Genomic DNA, 20,000 nt, shown 5'->3' on the forward strand with positions numbered 1-20,000 from the left:
TGGAATTTCTTTGGTTTTGAAAAAGTTTTTTACAAGAGTTGAAGTGTGCTTTGGGTCATTGTCCTGCTAAAACATCCTTCCTTAAGACATTTTGTCTTTAACATGGGGTAGCATAACATTTTTAAGTATACAAAAATGTGTACAAAGTACATATTTTTGTCCATTTTGCCATCAATCGAATGGATAGGACCAATAGAATCTCTATTCAAGTTAGCCCAGTTCATAACATTTCGACCTCTGTGCTTTACTGTTGGTAGCTGGTATTTAGGATCGTTTTTATGGCCTAATTAAAAATGTTTAAAAAAAAATCTAATTCAAGTTTTTTTTTCTGTCCGGATACTTTTTCACGCGCATATTTTAATTAAATGAACTTTTAAGATTAGATTGCTTAGATTTAGTAAAAGTTCATTTGTTTTTCAGATTTGTAATCAATTTTTTGACATTTCAGTGAAAATTTGAAAGAAATTGGACTTTTTATTCAAAAGTTTTCTTAAGTTATGCTCTTGTCCGGTTACTTTTGCATGCTACTGTATGTATATATATATATATATATATATATATATATATATATATATATATATATATATATATATATATATATATATACATATATATATATATATATATATAAATATATATATATATATACACATATAAATACCCTCTCAGTGGCCCTATACATATATACATATATATATATTTATATATATATATATATATATATATATATATATATATATATATATATATATATATATATATATATATATATATACATATATATATATATATGTATATATATATATGTATATACATATATATATGTATATACATATGCATAGATATATATATATATATATATATATATATATATATATATATATACATATATATATATATACACATATATATATATATGTATATATAAATATGTACATAAATATATATATATATATATATAAATATGTACATAAATATATATATATATATATATAAATATATGTATATATATATATATATATATATATATATATAATATATATATATATATATATATATATATATATATATATATATATATATATATATATATATATATATATATATGTACATAAATATATATATATATTCACATACATATATATATATATATATACATACATACATACATATATATATATATATATATATATATATATATATATATATATATATATATATATATATATATATATATATGCTTCATATCATTTAAAATAATATTTATGTACATATATATATATATATATATGTACATAAATATATATATATATTCACATACATATATATATATATATATACATACATACATACATATATATATAAATATATATAAATATATATATATATATATATATATATATATATATATATATATATATATATATATATATATATATATATATATATATATATATATATATATATATATATATATATATATGCTTCATATCAATTAAAATAATAAATAGCAAAAATCTTACATAAAAATTTGAACAAATTTGAAAGTAATTAGTCTTTGCGTAACTTGATGAATAGTACCATTTTTTTTTGAAGGAATGAGTTTGGTTTCTTCAGACATAATAGATTTTGGATGATGATTTTGTTCATATGAAATATTAAAGTAAAGGTTTTCATTTAAAGATTGAGAACTTTCATCATAAATAACTTTTACTGGGTCTATGTTTTGTTCCCTAAAAACAATAAAATAAGATGTTTTTAATTCATTTTAAATAACAAGTGCATGCCATAAAACTTATACACTCTTACTATGATTGAAACATATGATAGATAATAAGAAATTCTTTTGAGTAAATACCAACAGGGATTGTCTTAAACTTTTTTGTTTGTTTTTAAAAAAGGCTTTTAAGTTTTATCATTGACAAAATTTTTCATAAAATGAATTATAATGAAAATAAGTGTTCTATTAACTAATTATTTTTGTAATTTACTAAACATCATTTTCACAAGTTTTCTAAAATATCAACATGAGTACATCAGGGTAGGTCAAATAAACCCTAATATATTGCAAAATGCTGCTAAAAACGTAGTTAAATGTTGTTGAGTTAAAACGGAAATTTTTAAAGACTGGTTAAAAAATCATCATAATCAAAAATTAACATAATTGTAATATCAATCCTTAAAATTGTTATAAATTATTTTAAAATAAAAAAAAAGGAAAAATAACTTATTCAAAATATTAAAAAAGTACCTTTTCTACCATTCATAAACTCATATACTGTGTTAATAGACCTTCAAGAGTCATACTAGATATCATTCTTTAAAGTAGATTTTGTTTGAGATCAAAAGTGGATAAAGCAATAAAGTCTATTTTTATCCCTCTTAACTACATACACACATTTATTTATAAATAAATGTGTGTATGTAGTTAGTAAATTTACTAATCTTTATATTGATTAATTATAATAGCTAAAATATGATTACCTGTTTGAAGATGAAGATGGAAGATAAATAAAAATAACTAAAGTAGATATTGCCAAACAAATTGTGAATATCACATTTGGTAAAAATATTTTGTATAGATCAAAAAAACCACCTGTAAAATGAATTAGATAAATTAGATAATAAAATTAGATAATACAAATATATAGTATAATAAACATTGACAAAATTAAAAAAATGTAAAATTTTAAAAAACTATTGATGTCAGCAATCATACTGAAACAGAAATTGTGAAAATGAAAAAAAAAGTTTTAGAGACAGGACTATAATATATACACCTCAGATGCATAGGTATGGGCAGACATTATTTACATATGCAAGAAACCAATTATGACAAAAAATAACATTTTTTTACTATTTATTTTGTTAAAGTTTTTTCTAAAATTTTTATTGTGACTCCCTTTAGTATATTTTTTTATTTTAACAATATACAGTGTTGACCAAATTAATTGAAAGCATATACAATCAGTGTTTTTGCACATATGTAAGTAAATTAAAAACAAACCACAAAAAGCATGCTAACAAATCTTTGATTCGGTTTGTTACTATGATGTAACAACTAAAGATAAACAAAAATTATTGATAAATCAAGACACAAGTGTGATTTTGATAGTTTTTATTGAATTAGTTGTATTGGTAAATAGTGGCAATCTTGCTCCAAGAAAGAAGGCGAAAGTTGAAATTCTTTTAAAACAAGGACTTTAGGGGAAGGATATCCCTAGTAAAGTTGATGTTAGTGAAGCGTCTGTTTGCAGACTTTAAAAGAAACTGAGTTTGGGATAGAATTTGTCACCCAGATGCAAGTCAAAATATGGTTGCAAAAGAATAACAAGCAGAAGAATGTATATGTTTCTGGTACGAGAAAAGAACATAAAAACAACAAGTAAACTGGTGCAGGGTATTATGGAGAAGCACAGTGTTTCTATGAGTGATAGAACAGCTAGAAAAAGATTGTTTGACATGGGGTTTAAAGCCTGTAGTTCATTGAAGAAGCAGAAACTAACTCCTCACATTAAAACTAATTATCTTAACTGGGAAAAGCACTTTAGTTCCTGGACTAAGGAAGATTGGAAGAGTGTTGTTTTCATGATGTAAGTATTATTCAATGTTCTGAGCAGCAAGTGCAGTAAGTAAAACAACAAGTTGGGGAGGAAATTGGAGAAAACTATACTGCTCAGCATGTTAAGTTCCCAACTCAGGTTATGATATGGAGTGTAATAAGCTTTTTTGCCAGAGGTGAGTTGTATGTTGTAGAGGGTACAACGAGACAGAACCAGTGCAAGACTGTGTTGGAAAAACACCTCGTTCTACGGTTAAAGGAACAGACTGTAAACAAAAGATTGCAGGGCATTGGAGACTTTTTATGCATGATGAAGCATAACATTTTACCATGGCTGGGCGATAGCCCAGACATGAACCTTCCTAAGAATTTGTGGTCAATTCTTAAAGCTGACGCAAGAAAGTAAAAAATTACAAACAAGCAACAGTTGATAAAAGAGATTATCAACTCATGGAAAAGAAATATTAGGTTAACTGGCAACTGCACATATCTTCCAGGTGTTCACTCTTTGCCAGAAAGAATACAAACACTTCTGAAGGTTAAAGGTTCCTTCACCAAGTACTAGATAACAATCTCTATAATAAACTTTATATGAACAGCATTTATGAAAGCAACTTTTTGTAATTTTGGGAGTGAATAAAAATGATTTGTCAAAAATTTGCTTATTTATGACTTCAATAAGTGTGGCCAAATTGTATTTACTTACTTACGTTCAGTATACTTTTTTACTTTATATATTTATTTATTGCGTTCAGTATATTTTTTATTTTAACTATAGCCAATATTTTTTATATTTCTTGCAAGAATGTTAAATGTAGTGGTTGTAAATCTAAGACAAAAAAAATTAAACTTATCTCAAATCTGGAAAAGAGAGATGATGTAAATACATGCAGACAAAATTATGTAATTATATCATATGTATCATATGTATTAACAAAATAATTATGTATTGGAATACAAATTATATACATGCACACACACAAAAAGAAAATAAATTATATAGATGTGTATATGTTTTTTTTTGTGTGTGTATGTGCATAAACATCCACATGCACACATAATAATAATATACATTATATACAAATACATGCACACAAACAAAGATCTTTGCATATTAAGTCTTGCATGAACCAAAATACTGTTATAGCCATCAGCAGAAGCTTCATTAAATATATTGATTGAAGGTATAAGTTTGGGTAGGTACTCTCTAGACATGTAGACATTCATTTTAGAAAAAAGTTTTTGTAATTTTTAATTTTATTTTCGAAACTGACAACATCATGTTCAACCTGAAACTTAAAGCTTGCAAAAAATATTAGGACAGCACACATCAAAATCTACTAAAATATGCGCAAAGTAAAGTCTAGAGATATGTGGCAACAAAGTCTAAAAAAAGTTTTTCTTTTTTTACTGATGTGTTTACCTACTTAGGTTGTTAGGAAAGTTTGTAGAACTCCCCTATAAAAAAAAAAAAAAAGAGTTTTTTTTAATTTAATTTTATTAAATGTTCAAAATAATGTACATCATTATCTATACAAAGTTGCATCCTTTTAAGCCATTTGTCAAGCATTTTTTTATACTCTTCTTTGGGTATATTTTGAAGTAGCTTGGTTATGCGAGTTTTTTGACTTTCAACGTAAGCATCATCATCAAGAGTTTTTTTTATCAAATCAAATAGCCATTAATCGGATGGAGCTAATTCTGGTGAGTATGGTGGGTGGTGGATTATTGTAACTCTAGCTTGGTTTAGACAACTTGTGACTGTTTGAGTCACATGGGGTTGAGCGTTATCATGGAGAAATTTGAAATTTTGAGTGCCTGTTTTAGGTCTTTGCTTATTTATTTTGAACATAAGAGATTTTAAACAAGTTTTTATATAATATTCGCTAGTAATGGTGTTCCCCTTTTCAACATAACCCAAATGAACAACACCTGTTGTTTTGAAGATGTAGAGTATGTTTTTCAGCTAAAACCTGTTGCATCTTACTATAGTTCTTGGACTTTCACCTTCACCGACCCAACTAGCATTAGCCGACTTGTGTCCAACTTATCTCAAATAAAACCACGACTCATGCCCTGTAATAATATCACATAGTCTCCATGGGCGGTCTCTGAAAAGAGCTAAATTTTCCTTACATGCCTTAACTCTATTCTTGCGATTTTGATCAGTTAACTTGTGGGGTACCCAACGTGGTGTTAATTTTCTTTTTTTAAGTGTGTTGTGAATAATTTCTTTAATTGTAAAACGATTAATCGATGTCAGGGCTTCAATTATATCATGTGTTGCATGCGGATTTTCTTAAATAATGGCTTGCACACGTTCAATATTCTCAGCTGTATACTTGGTTTGAGGGTACCCTGAGTAAGGATCTTCTTCGAGGCTCTCTACCATCTTTAAATAAAGTAGCCCACTTGGCAACTGTACTATATTTTGTAGCTTGGTCACCATGAACTAAAACCAAATCATCGGTTATGGCTTGTGCTGAAACTCCAAGTAGGGCAAGGGTTTAAATATATGCTCTATATTCAAATTTTTTCTTTTAAACTTATTTAATAAAATTTAAATAACTTTTAATAAACATTCAAAATATTTCAACAAATACTTAAAATGTTCATAATTAAACACAGCTTAAATTGATATATAAATATTTAATTATTTCCTGTCTCATTGTATGTTTATCGATGAAGTTCTAAGAACTTCTCTAACAACCTAAGAACCTAAAATGTTTTTAAGTTAAACATTTGCTGTTTCAAACAATATGTGCTTATTTTTTTCTTTACTTAAATGTTTTATTTTCATTTTATGTTTTATTTAATTGTTATCTTTCTAGATTCTCATTGAGATTTTTTTATGACACAAATATTTATGTCTTACACAAATGTTTTTAAACATTTAGCAAATGAATTTAAATCTATTAGGAATAAAAAAAATTCTTAAATTTATTAAACCTTGACAAACTTAAAGTATAGAAAGTTTATTTGTAAAGCCAGTTTACAGTTTGTACATTACTTGTCTGTACTTGTTTGCTATATATCTTTTCTTGTTTTATTATTGTTATTATTATCTTTTTTTTACTTCTATAATGATTATAAATATATATATATATATATATATATATATATATATATATATATATATATATATATATATATATATATATATATATATATATATATATATATATATATATATATATATATAAATACTTATTGCAACCATTATTAACCTTTTACTGCTAAGATTTTCAATAGGATCTTAAAAACAGTTTATTTTTTATTCAATCAGATCAAAATATTGTTTTTAATATCAAATTAGATTAATATTTACCTCTTTGGAAATTTTTGGGATACTGTTCAACAAGAAAAACTAAAAAACCTGAAATAAAAACAATTAGGATTTCAATATAAAACAAAACAAAACAAAGATGATCAATAGAACCATCAAATACTGAAATAAAAGAACTGTATTTTAAAACTCTAAAAATTCATACCTGAAAAACTGGGGCCAACTATATTACCAAAGGTTTCTGACCCAAAGAGTATTGCAAATGCTAATGCTATATTAGTATCATTTGAATTGTGAATTACAATAACTTTAGAAGCTAAGCCAGCAACTGTAAAATAAAATGTGAAAACAAAACTATTCAATACAAAACTATTACATTAGTACTACAAACCTAATTATCTATATAAATAGATAATTTTAACTAATTTAAACCATCTAAAGCCTTCTAATGATATTTTGAAAGGGTTCTAATGATACTTTAAAAAGCTTCTAATGATACTTTAAAAAGCTTCTAATGATAATTTGAAAGGTTTCTAATGATATTATGCAATGTATCAGAAAAGCATCTTAAAAATTACTTAAGATTACAATTGTTTGTGTCAGATCGGCACCTGCAACAATCGACACCGGAAACAATTGGCGCCTGCAACAATCTTATTCTCTAAACAAGGCCTAAAATTAAACATGATGGTATTTTGTTGATAACCTTAGTTCTAAAAACATGGCTGTAACACTAAGCTTTTTTCACCCTGATGTTTTAACATATAATGATTTAGTGTGTTTATTATAAAACTATTAATGATAAGATGTTATAACATTAAAATTAATTCATAGAGCAATATCATATAAACTAATACTTTAGTCAAATGTAATGGCCAACTCAGTTTTTAGATAGTGGAAATGTAAAAATAATAATAATACTATAAAAATAACTTTACTGTAATTATGTTTGATAAACCCTTTCTTATAATGTAATTAAGTTACCAACAAAATCAACCTGCTACACTTATTTATAGAAATTAGTGCAACATAATTTTTGATCTTTGTTTTAGATTAAAAGTCATAGGAACACATTGTTTTACTTGGTGCTGAAAAACATTCATTAAAAAAGATTATTCGTTATTCTTATTCAGTAATTTCTAAAAAAAGAACCGAAATAAAGAAATTATTACTAGATCATCAGCATAAGTAATAATATTTAAAAAGATTTTTCCTATAAGCTCAATTATATTACTCAAGCAAAAGCCACAATTTATTTTATTACTTAAAACTTAATTACTTGAAACAATACTTGTGTAAAGACCAAATAAGGAAATTATGATGATAATATGCCATGATGTCATAAACTTACGATCAACTTATGCGAAAAGTTGACAAACCAACTTTTTGATCAAATTAATTTTTTGATCAAAAATAAAAGTTAAAACTTTTAATGATTGTTAATTTTTTAAATAAATTTGATGGATTTTTATCAGAATAAACTTTAGGTATGATAAAAAAGTTTATGATCAAATTAAATCTGCTAACTATTCTTTCGTAAAAACAATTTCTAAATCATTAAGTTAAAAGAGTTTGGACTAAACCAATAAAACTTTTGTTGGTTCAATTTTGTTAATTCAATTAATTTAATCCACTTAAATTTATTTTCTTAGTTCAAATAATTCAATTTTGATAATTTAGTTTTATGTCATAGTTAATTTAATTTGCTCACTAATAAAAGGTGCAAATTTGTAATTTTCCATCAAAAATTTGTAACTTTGTTAACCATTTAAACTTAAAATTAATATTGAAATAAATAAACATTTTACATTTAATTAGAATACCTTTAAAAGCACCTTGCATAAATCTTGTTACTAAAGTCCAATAAAAAGAGGTACTAAATCCAAACAAAAGTGTTGAAATAGTTTGAAATATTCCTGATATCAATAAAACTGTTTTAGAATTTATCTTGTCCAATAAATATCCCCAAAGTAATCTAAAATTAAAATACTCTGAATAAATTACTATGTTAACAAATGTTAAAAATTTAAAACATTTTAAATTAAATAACTATAATCAACTAAAATGCATCTGTCTATCTGTATATCTAAATATGGAGAGTGTTTCTCTAAAACAGAGTTTCTCCAAATTTGAATTTTTTCAACATTCGTATTCTTTATTGAAAAAGGTACAAATCTAACTATATACTTTGTATGAATAAAAAACTATTTTTTTTTAGGAATACAAAATTATGGAGGTTCAAAAAATATTATTCTTAAAACAATGAACATGCGATTTTACTCTGTTTATATATATATATATATATATATATATATATATATATATATATATATATATATATATATATATATATATATATATATATATATATATATATTTATATATATATATATATATATATATATATATATATATTTATATATATATATATATATATATCTATATATATCATATATATATATATATATATATATATATATATATATATATATATATATATATATATATATATATATATATATATATATATATATATATATATATATATCACTCTAATATATATATATATATATATATCACTCTAATATATATATATATATATATATATATATATATATATATATTAGAGTGTTTTGTTATTTTGTGTCACATTTTATTTTGACTGCTCCCAGCATTTTTCTGCTGGGTATATGTGAGAAAATGAGATCTGTAAAGTTTTAGAGCTCTTACTTTATTTTTGTGACTACACAAACCACCTTAAGTTTCAAAAATCATGATTTTTGGGTGAAAAAAGCCTCTTTTAACAGTATTTGTGTAGTTTGATAGATACAGGCTAGTCTTATGTTGAACCATGTAATATTAAGCATCATTAGTTAGAAAAAAATTGGGAGCAGTTTGAATAAAACCGTTAGTTAGGTTTAAAGTGAGTTCAAAGATATGCAGTTGACACAGTTTGTCCATTTTTATGCGGTTTGGCGTGGTTGACAAAATAAAATAAAACACTAATCATTATGAAATGGGTGTAAATTGATTTCCAAACCCTTTTCACACCTAATTAGACCAACGAAAATCCAATATTGGTTAAAAAGTACTAACTATATGTTTAATTTAATTTATATATTATACTGGACATATTTTAACCACTAATTCTACAACATATTAACATTTTCTTTTCTTTCCACCACTCCTTTGGGGTCTTCCAGCCTTTCTTTTCTGGTCCACTGCTAGGAGGAGATCTTGCCTCAGCTCTTCATCATGGCTTCCATCAACAAAGTCCTGTATAAGTTTAACATTCCTCTCTGCAGCATCATTAGTTACAGGAATGTTAGAGATAAAATCCTTGAACTTTGTGTAGCCAGACAACCTGTTCAACATACTAGGTGGAATCTTCATCCATTCAAGCTGCTGGCTATCCATTTTTAAGATGTTAAACGTCAAAACGGATTCTGAATCAACAAACTCAGACAACCTGGGCCTCTCTCCTTCTTTGTCAATGAAACCTGATACATTAACCTTCTTATACATAAATGAAAGAGGATCCTTTTACTTTGAATCATTTATCATCAGGATTCTTTCAGCTATTTCAGTCTTTTCCTCATCTAGCACTCCAGGATCCAGTAAACTAAATGAGATCAAAGTTGGATGAAGATACCATGTATGGTTTGCAATGCTATTGAGACATTTGACTGCACCATTAGGTCTGCTTTTCATGTATGACTTCATCTCCCAGATTGCTTCTATGTCATGTCTTGGAGAAATTACAGTCTGAGAGGAGGTTAAGAACCACTTTGCATAATACAATGCTACAAACTCAGAGATGGCCTCAACTTCTCTTTTTATAGAAGCTGTGGAAATAATATCTGTCATGTGGCTCAGAATTTGCAGCCTCATGTAATATATAGCCTGTGCCATAAACCTTGCATGATGAATTGCTCTAGGTTCTCGAACTGTCAGTTAATCAATCTCTGGGTATAAATAGAACTGAACAATTTCTGCTAGCTCCCAATAATCACCTCTGGGTATTTTGTCTTCATCCAACAACTTTGTGATAATTTTTAGGGATACTCTAGCAGCATTGTCAAGTTGTTGATTTACTCCATATTTGAATTTGCAAAGTTTATTTTGATCAATCTGAATAAGAGAAAACTCATCCATCAGTTTCTTGAAGAGTTGATTATCTGGACCTGAGGTTGTCCTGAAGAGCTTTGCAACATTCTTAATATGACACTCATAGACATGATGTCTGCAAGCAAGATGCATAACAGTTCTTCCAAGATAGATGTTTAACCTGGAATTTACTCCTTTTTATTTACCTGTACTTGACGCTGTGGTGTCAAATACTAGACCTTTAATGTCTTCTTTGAGTGAATTTTCTTCTAAAATTTCAATAATCTTCTCAGTCTGACAAGCTCCAGTAGAATCCCCCAATAATAATTCCCCAAGGCCGAGAAGACCACTACAGATGAGGAGGCTACTTGTGGTTATAACCCTCTCTCAACTCTCTAATTCCGAAACACGAACCTTGATGAACAAGGCCACTGCGCGGAGAAACAAGTTGAGCGTGGTACTACCAGGGGCGTGGCGGGAATTGAACTCGGAACCTCTCGCTTATGAAGCGAGCACTCAACCACTACACCATTACCGCATATGATCCAGCTTTTACTCTTAAAGCTTCCTTGGCTTCCTCTGCTGTTTTCTGTATGACCTTTCTACCAATTCTGTGTATATTGGATTTTGACATACCTTTACTGGAAAGTCCACTTGTATCGGATGGAGCTCTGATGCTTACATGTTTAACCTTTGAAATAAGGACAGTATCTTCTACTATGCCAGCAGATGTAGATGGTTGTGGATCTATCTCATCTCTACTCAAGTCTGTAGAATTAGAGGTGTCTATTTCCTCAGAAGATATTTCTGTTTCACTTGAAGATCAAACCTGTAGCTCAGACTGATAACTCTGGTCATGATCTGCTCTAGACATTCTTACTCTTGCCTGTTGAAATCTTTGAGCAGAACAAATGTACCTTTTATCTTTCTTCCCAATGTACATTTTCCTGCAACTTGTTTGATCATTTATGAAAATTATATCTTCTGCCTTTTCTACCTGAGATCTTTTCTTATCTTTCTCTAATATTTGTATCACATCACTGGGCATAACATCAAAAAGAACAGGCAATATATTGTAAATTTTCACACATTGGTGGAATTTGCTGACACTATTATAAAAAGAATTCTTCAGAAATGATTACTTATGCTATTTTTTTAAAAATGTTTTTTTTAAAAAGGGTAGTTAATGTAAATATTATTTGAACTCATTTATTTTTATAGTTTTTTAGGAGAAACTTATTTTCGTGCCTACATTTAGAAATTAATTCCGATCTTTTGTTTAATAAGCATTCTTGATTTGAATGTGTAATTATTTCAAATTTTTCTTGTAGGCATAGTATGCATTTTTTGGAAATATTGTTATATGCAGGCGCTGTTTTAAGGATAGACCAATTCAGTATAAAATCATCAATATTTTTTTCTTTTAATTCCCATATATATTTTGACAGCATGGTGTCTTTTAAAAACATTTTATTCTTGAAAGATTGCTTATGCTTGGCAAAACGTTTTTTCCATTCACCCTCTGTTATGCCAATATATTGTTTATCAGGTACATTCTTGGAGAAAACAACACATTTATATACCACATTTTTTGATAAACAACTTCCACTCATTGGACAATTGTATTTTTGTTTACAATTACAATTTTCTGTAGTTTTTTCATTTAGGATTTCTTTTTTGTTTAACAAAGCCTTATTGTGACCTTTTATAATTCTTTCCATATTTTTTGTGCAACTGTAGCTAACTTTAATTGTATTTCGATTAAAAATTTTATGTAATTTATTAGATCGCGGGAAATGCTTATCGACCAATTTTAAAAACACTTTTCCTATGTTAGTAGAAATATTTTTGCTATATGGGGGGTTGAACCAAATTACATTTCTAGTTCTATTTCGTTTTTTTGTATTCTTTTTTTCAGGGTCAAATTTTAGTTAAAAATTTTCAAAACCACTTTTTTTTAGGGCATCTCTATACTAGATGAAAAAAGTTATACTATTTCTTTGATTGAAAAAGTTGAGCATTTTATTAAAAGAATTTGTTGGAAAGCCCATTTTTTCTTAAAACCAAATACAAAAACAGATGATACATTTAATAATAATGATAATTATGGATTTAAAACAAAAAATACCCCACTTTTTATACCTGATTTAGAAAATTTTGAAAATGACCTATTACATTTAATTAAAACAATAAAGTTTCGCCCTATAAAAAATGAATTTCAAACAGAATTAAAATTAGATGTTAAAAAAATTAAATCAAACCCTAATATTTTGGTTTTTGCTGATAAAACAAATAATATTTACCAACTCACAACAGAAAACTATGAAAAAATTTTTATGACAATATTACTAGTTCTTATGAAAAAGCCCCTAAAAATTTGAAAAGGCAATTAATTTAGAAGCGCAAAGTATTGCTAAAAAAATAAACCTTGATAATAGAATCGAATCAACTTTCCCTGCCCAAGCCTTCGTAACACTAAAGACCATAAACCAAATTTTCAAAACAAACTTCCTTGTAGGTTATTGGTTCCCTCGAAAAGTGAGATTGGACATATAAGCACAATTAAATTGGACAAAATTAATAATATTCTTAGAAATAAATTAAATTTGCAACAGTGGAAAAATACCACTAATGTTATAAATTGATTCTCCATAATCGAAAATAAAAATGACTGCACATTTATTCAATTTGACATTAATGATTTTTACCCCTAAATAACTGCAGATATTTTAGATAAGACTATTGAATTTGCAAAAAGCCACACAGCTATTCCTGATGACACAATCCGTATAATAAAACATTGTAGAAAAACCTTACTTTATTTTAATAAGGAAACTTGGAAAAAGAAAAACATACATGACTGCTTTAATGTAACAATGGGCAGTTATGACGGAGCAGAAATTTGAGAATTTGTTGGACTATACATTTTAGATTTGTTAAGTAAAATAATCAATATAAAAGATTTAGGCCTTTATCGCGACGATGGTTTAATAGTAATGCGTAGAAAACCTGGTCCACAGCTCGACAAAATTAGAAAAGATATTATAAAAACTTTTAAAAATATTGGCTTTCAAATCGAAATAAACATAAATTTAAAAATTGTGAATTTTCTTGATGTCACATTTAACCTCTCTGAAAATTCATATAAGCCTTTCAAAAAACCAAACGATGAACTATTATATATTAACATTAACTCTAACCATCCACCCCAAGTTCTAAAACAAATCCCGATTTCAATTAATGACAGACTAAACCAAAACTCCTCAAATGAAAATGTATTCAATTCCTCTAAACGAATATTTGAAGATGCCCTAAAAAAAAGTGGTTTTGAAAATTTTTAACTAAAATTTGACCCTGAAAAAAAGAATACAAAAAAACGAAATAGAACTAGAAATGTAATTTGGTTCAACCCCCCATATAGCAAAAATGTTTCTACTAACATAGGAAAAGTGTTTTTAAAATTGGTCGATAAGCATTTCCCGCGATCTAATAAATTACATAAAATTTTTAATCGAAATACAATTAAAGTTAGCTACAGTTGCACAAAAAATATGGAAAGAATTATAAAAGGTCACAATAAGGCTTTGTTAAACAAAAAAGAAATCCTAAATGAAAAAACTACAGAAAATTGTAATTGTAAACAAAAATACAATTGTCCAATGAGTGGAAGTTGTTTATCAAAAAATGTGGTATATAAATGTGTTGTTTTCTCCAAGAATGTACCTGATAAACAATATATTGGCATAACAGAGGGTGAATGGAAAAAACGTTTTGCCAAGCATAAGCAATCTTTCAAGAATAAAATGTTTTTAAAAGACACCATGCTGTCAAAATATATATGGGAATTAAAAGAAAAAAATATTGATGATTTTATACTGAATTGGTCTATCCTTAAAACAGCGCCTGCATATAACAATATTTCCAAAAAATGCATACTATGCCTACAAGAAAAATTTGAAATAATTACACATTCAAATCAAGAATGCTTATTAAACAAAAGATCGGAATTAATTTCTAAATGTAGGCACGAAAATAAGTTTCTCCTAAAAAACTATAAAAATAAATGAGTTCAAATAATATTTACATTAACTACCCTTTTTAAAAAAAACATTTTTAAAAAAATAGCATAAGTAATCATTTCTGAAGAATTCTTTTTATAATAGTGTCAGCAAATTCCACCAATGTGTGAAAATTTACAGTAGTTAAGACATTTGCAACTTCCTGTAATTTAATTTTTGGTATAAATTGAAGTTTTATTAATTTGATCATTCATTTCTGATGAATCTTTGTTAATGAAACACAGTGTCAAATGGAAACAAATTTAGTTAAGTGATTTTCTACTAATATATAATTGCTCTGTTCTTTTAAGAACATTGAGCACTCTATTGTGTAGAATACTTTTTAAAGTTGTTTAAATATATATATATATATATATATATATATATATATATATATATATATATATATATATATATATATATATATATATATATATATATATATGTTCATATATATATATATGTTTATATATATATATATATATATATGTATATATATATATATATATATGTATTTATATATGTATATATATATAAATATATATATATATATATATATATATATATTTTTGGAAAAAATTTTCCCCCGCCATTGAAAAATTGATTTTTAACTACGCAAACCGGTTTTTATTGTCGTCATCATTGAAATTTATTTTAATTCAGTTAAATATTTTAATAATATATATTTTTTTTTAAATAAAAAATCTTTGAGACAGTTTTTAAGATGCACATACATTGATTGAAAAAAATATATTCATTAAAATATTTAACTGAATTTAAATAAATTTCAATGATGACAACAATAAAAGTGGTTTGCGTAGTTAAAAATCGATTTTTTAATGGCAGGGTGAATCTTTTTCAAAAGATATACAATTAATAGTTCATTTCGTGCTTTATGGGTAAAAGTTCATCAAACTACAGTACAGGAGCATGGGGTGGAAAAAAAGTCATACCCTTAACATAACAATGCTTAGGACTTGCTCAACGGTTTCACAGTTTTTATTATTTGTGTCGAAACCTGTGATCACAAGTAAAAGAACACATCTTTGACACTTGTAGATAAATTCTTATATGAAAACTTATTCATAGTAAAAATAAAAATGATCAAAATAATTATTCAATAACCAATAGTCATCTAAGTCATATGGTTATGTTCTTTGAATTACAGGACTTAACTAAAGCCAAATAATTTTTTTATTGCTCCTTGATGTCTCAAAATATATATTGCTTCTGTTTTTTATTGCGTGTCTAACTCGAGTTAAACTCTTGAATCAACCTAATTACATGTTCAGTCATTAACTTTGAGTGATTGTACAAGATGCTTTCTTGATTGAGTTGAGATTCCCGTTCACTGGGGTATGCACTGAGGTATGCAAGAATTCCCCGGATATGCCTAGAAACTTTATAAAAGCTCATTTGAGGCTTTAACTTCTTGGAGTGCCACTCTAATTAGCCAAAAGTCTTTGTTCCATTATTTTTAAAAGTATTATCAAAATAAGTTCTCATTGAACTTAATTTTGATGAATACTTTTCAGCTGCTATTTGTCTACACCACCCAATTTACCTTTGCAACTTTTCTTACGTTGAGCAAGTAAAAACAATTATCCCTCTTTAATCTTTATGGTTAACATGGTATCCTGATGGGCAATACCAAAAAAAAATCATTTAGTTTCTATCAAAACTTCTCCTGATTAAACAAATTAGTGCAGTTTACAAATGTGTTCAACAATGTGATTTCTGGGTTTTGTTAGAATTTGGGCCATCTCCCATGTCAGCAACTTTGAGATTCCTGTTCACTGAGTTAAACAGATTTGTCAATTTTTTTATTCAATCTCGTGTTCTTATCAGTGTAATAGTTAAACAAAATCTTCAAGGAATTGCCACATAACAGTTTCAAAGTTTCATTTGTCACACCAACTAACCAAATAGAACTTGTTGAATGTGTACTGTATGCAGTCATTGCAGAGTTCTGTTCCAGATACAGTCTCAGTTTAGTGGATCTGAAAATATTATAAACACTTTAAATTAAAAAATGCATTAAACAGTAGAGTATTGAGTGAGTTAGTAAGGGCAAATAAATTCAAAAATTCCTCTGATTTTCACAAAACAAATAATCTTTTAACAATAGCCTAAAAAAGATCAAAACTAAAACAAAATAGACTACAGTCCAGAGTATATGGTGACCATACAACCAGTCTGCCAGCCCTGATGTGGCAACAAACAGTATTATGTGCAAGTATAATCAAGCAGTTAGTCAACATAAAAAATAGTTGTTAAAAGCATTGTATCATTGTAAATCTTTTGTGTTGAAAATAAATACTTACCTGACTGAGTGTTCTTCCAACATGTTCACCATATGTACATAGTTCAAATTATGATACTAAAGTAAAAAAATTATTAAGAAAACAAGTTTGGAACTCTAAAATGTGTTGAGCAACTAAATATTAACTTAAGTAGAAAATATTTTGGGTACTGACACATCAAATAATCCTTTTTCATATTTTAGTCTTTTTTTGAATGTTTCTAAAGTGGTTGAGTTACACATGCTTATAGACAAACCATTCAAAATTTGAGGTGCATACCTGCATCTCAAATTTGATAAATAAGAGCAAAACTGTTAATGCGTCTCTCTTTCATGGTTCAGATTTTGTTACCTCACCTAAAGACAAAGATGATTGATGAAAAGTGCTTAGCAAAATTATTTGCTAAGAACTTTTCATCAATCTCATATCTTGATTCCACTAATCGCATCCTATCTGATATTGCCGACAAAAAGATTGATCCATTGCTTAACATTTGTATCACTCCAACTTCTGTATCTAAAGGGATTTCCTACTTAGACTCTTCTACAGCTTGTGGTTTGAACAACATACCTATTAAACTATTGCAGAAGTGCTAATTACTTATCAGAGTCTTGTTTTCCAGCCTCCAGAAAGTGACGTCTGTTATCCCTATTTTCAAATATTCTGGAGAGTGATCTGACTTGTCTAACTACAATCCCATTAACTTTTTCCTATCATATGCAAGGTTTTTGAGATTTTAATTAACAAACACTTGACCTCTCATCTTGAATCTAATAACTTATTTTTTAATAACCAGAATGGATTTCGATCTCCTTGTTCTACTGCTGATTTGTTAAATGTAATAACTTATAGGTTTTATTGTGCATAAAACAGACGTGGAGAGGTTAAGGCTATCACTCCCGACAGTTCTAAAGCTTTTGATAAAGTTTGGAGTACTTGTCTTTTCCATAAGTTTTCTTCTTAAGGTGTATAAGGTAACATCCTCAAGATTATTGAATCCTTCCTTACCAATTGAAATAAAAAAGTTGTAATCAATAAACAGCACTCTTTTTCATTTCCTGTCACTTCAGGGGTTCGTCAAGGTTCTATCCTTGGTGAACTCTTCTATCTTATACTTTTTTTAATTTACATTAACAACCTCCCAGAAATTCTTATATCAAAGGCATTTTTATATATATGGTATTGTTTACTGATGATACTACCAATTATTTTTGTCTTGATAAGAACGGATTATTAGGAGGGGACACTTGAGCTTGAAAAGAATCTCACTTCTGCAACAGCATGGGGCTCTCAATGGCTGATCATTATTTTTATTTTTTTATTTATTATTTTATAATATTTTTGTTTTTATATGTGATTAGCTGAAAAAAACAATTTTTTTCAGCTAATCATTATCGCAACAAACTAAATCTTCCTATATTTATGAACAGTAATGTACTCAAAGAGTCATCTACCTTTCATCTTTTAAGATTAACTCTTACTTCCAATCTTTCTTGGAAACCATATATCAATTCCATTGCAAAACTACCATCTACTAAGATTGCATCTTTTTATCGTGCTCACCACTTTCTCACTCTAGATTTTATTCTTTCTCTCTATAATTCTATAATTTGTCCTTCTATGGAATACTGTTCCATATCTGATCTTTAAATAATGGCCTTTCTCTTTTAGACAAGGTTCAAAAATACATAGTAAATATAGCTGGATCTGCTCATGCAGCCAACCTTTGACCATAGCCATATATTCATAACATTGCTTCTCTTTCTCTGTTCTATAAATACTATTAAGAGTGCTGCTCTAAAGTGCTAGTGTCTCCTGTGGCATCTACTAGAATTCATTCTCGTATTACTTGTCATCAAATCAAAAAGTCTCATCCTTTTACTGTGACTGTTACTAAATGCTCCAAAAATTCTTATTTGTCTAGTTTTTTTCCTCAAACATCAGTTCCTTGGAATTTGCTACTTCATCCAGTTTTCTTGACTCATATAATTTGCAATCTTTAAAGTCATCTGTTAATCATTATCTTGCTTTATAAACTTTATTGTCTCTCTTCTAGTAACTTCTAACTTTAATATTGGTTGCTTGCAGCCTTATTGGAAGTGAAGATGCCTTAAAAAAAATTATATTGTATTATAACAGATTGGCAATACTGGTAGTTGATGATATTCAAGTTGGAGATTGAACTCTCTGTATGTTGTAGGTCTCTAGAACTAGCAAGTTTTGGATTGATGTTGTTGGAGTGGTACCTCCAGAAAATAAAATGCTAGTCAGAATGATTAAATATGATTGATAAATAACAATAACATTGTAAATAATCTTATCATGCATTTTGAATACCCAAGTTAAGTATAAACAGCATAGAAGGTACTGGAGAGATTCTTTTAATTTTTTGCGTATAATTTAAACAGATTTGATTTTGATTTATCTGAATTAACCAGATTGTATACCCCAATAGTATTTATTTTTTCAATTGTGTACATTGTATTGTTGCCTACATTTGTAAACTCAATTTTGAGAGTAGGTGCTGCATATCTGGTGCTTCGAATTTTTCTGAGTTCACTGTCAAATTGACAAATCTGAGTTTAATGTCAATCTCTCACTTTCAGTTTTGTCTTTGTTAATACAATTATTTTTGTATTTAATATTACCTTTTTTAATTTTTTGGAATTCATTATAATAAAATT

At 27.1% G+C, this 20,000-nt stretch overlaps 1 protein-coding gene across 6 annotated transcripts in view; it reads right to left on the bottom strand.

Annotated features, from left to right (window-relative positions):
• Window positions 1–20,000, bottom strand: part of LOC105847246 (uncharacterized) — a 75,184-nt gene that overhangs the window by 23,367 nt on the left and 31,817 nt on the right. For 3 of the 6 annotated variants that reach the window (XM_065801334.1, XM_065801335.1, XM_065801336.1), the window contains exons 6-11: window positions 17,338–17,393; window positions 8,672–8,823; window positions 7,054–7,176; window positions 6,891–6,938; window positions 2,485–2,596; window positions 1,524–1,733 (exon numbers count right to left, since the gene is read on the bottom strand). In XM_065801334.1, the coding sequence (XP_065657406.1) occupies window positions 1,524–1,733; window positions 2,485–2,596; window positions 6,891–6,938; window positions 7,054–7,176; window positions 8,672–8,823; window positions 17,338–17,393 (701 nt within the window). The remainder of the gene's footprint in view (window positions 1–1,523; window positions 1,734–2,484; window positions 2,597–6,890; window positions 6,939–7,053; window positions 7,177–8,671; window positions 8,824–17,337; window positions 17,394–20,000) is intronic. The other 3 variants (XR_010639615.1, XM_065801337.1, XM_065801333.1) reach the window with 1 other exon arrangement.

The sequence above is a fragment of the Hydra vulgaris genome, chromosome 07 (assembly GCF_038396675.1).
Source record: "Hydra vulgaris chromosome 07, alternate assembly HydraT2T_AEP".
Taxonomy (NCBI): domain Eukaryota; kingdom Metazoa; phylum Cnidaria; class Hydrozoa; order Anthoathecata; family Hydridae; genus Hydra; species Hydra vulgaris.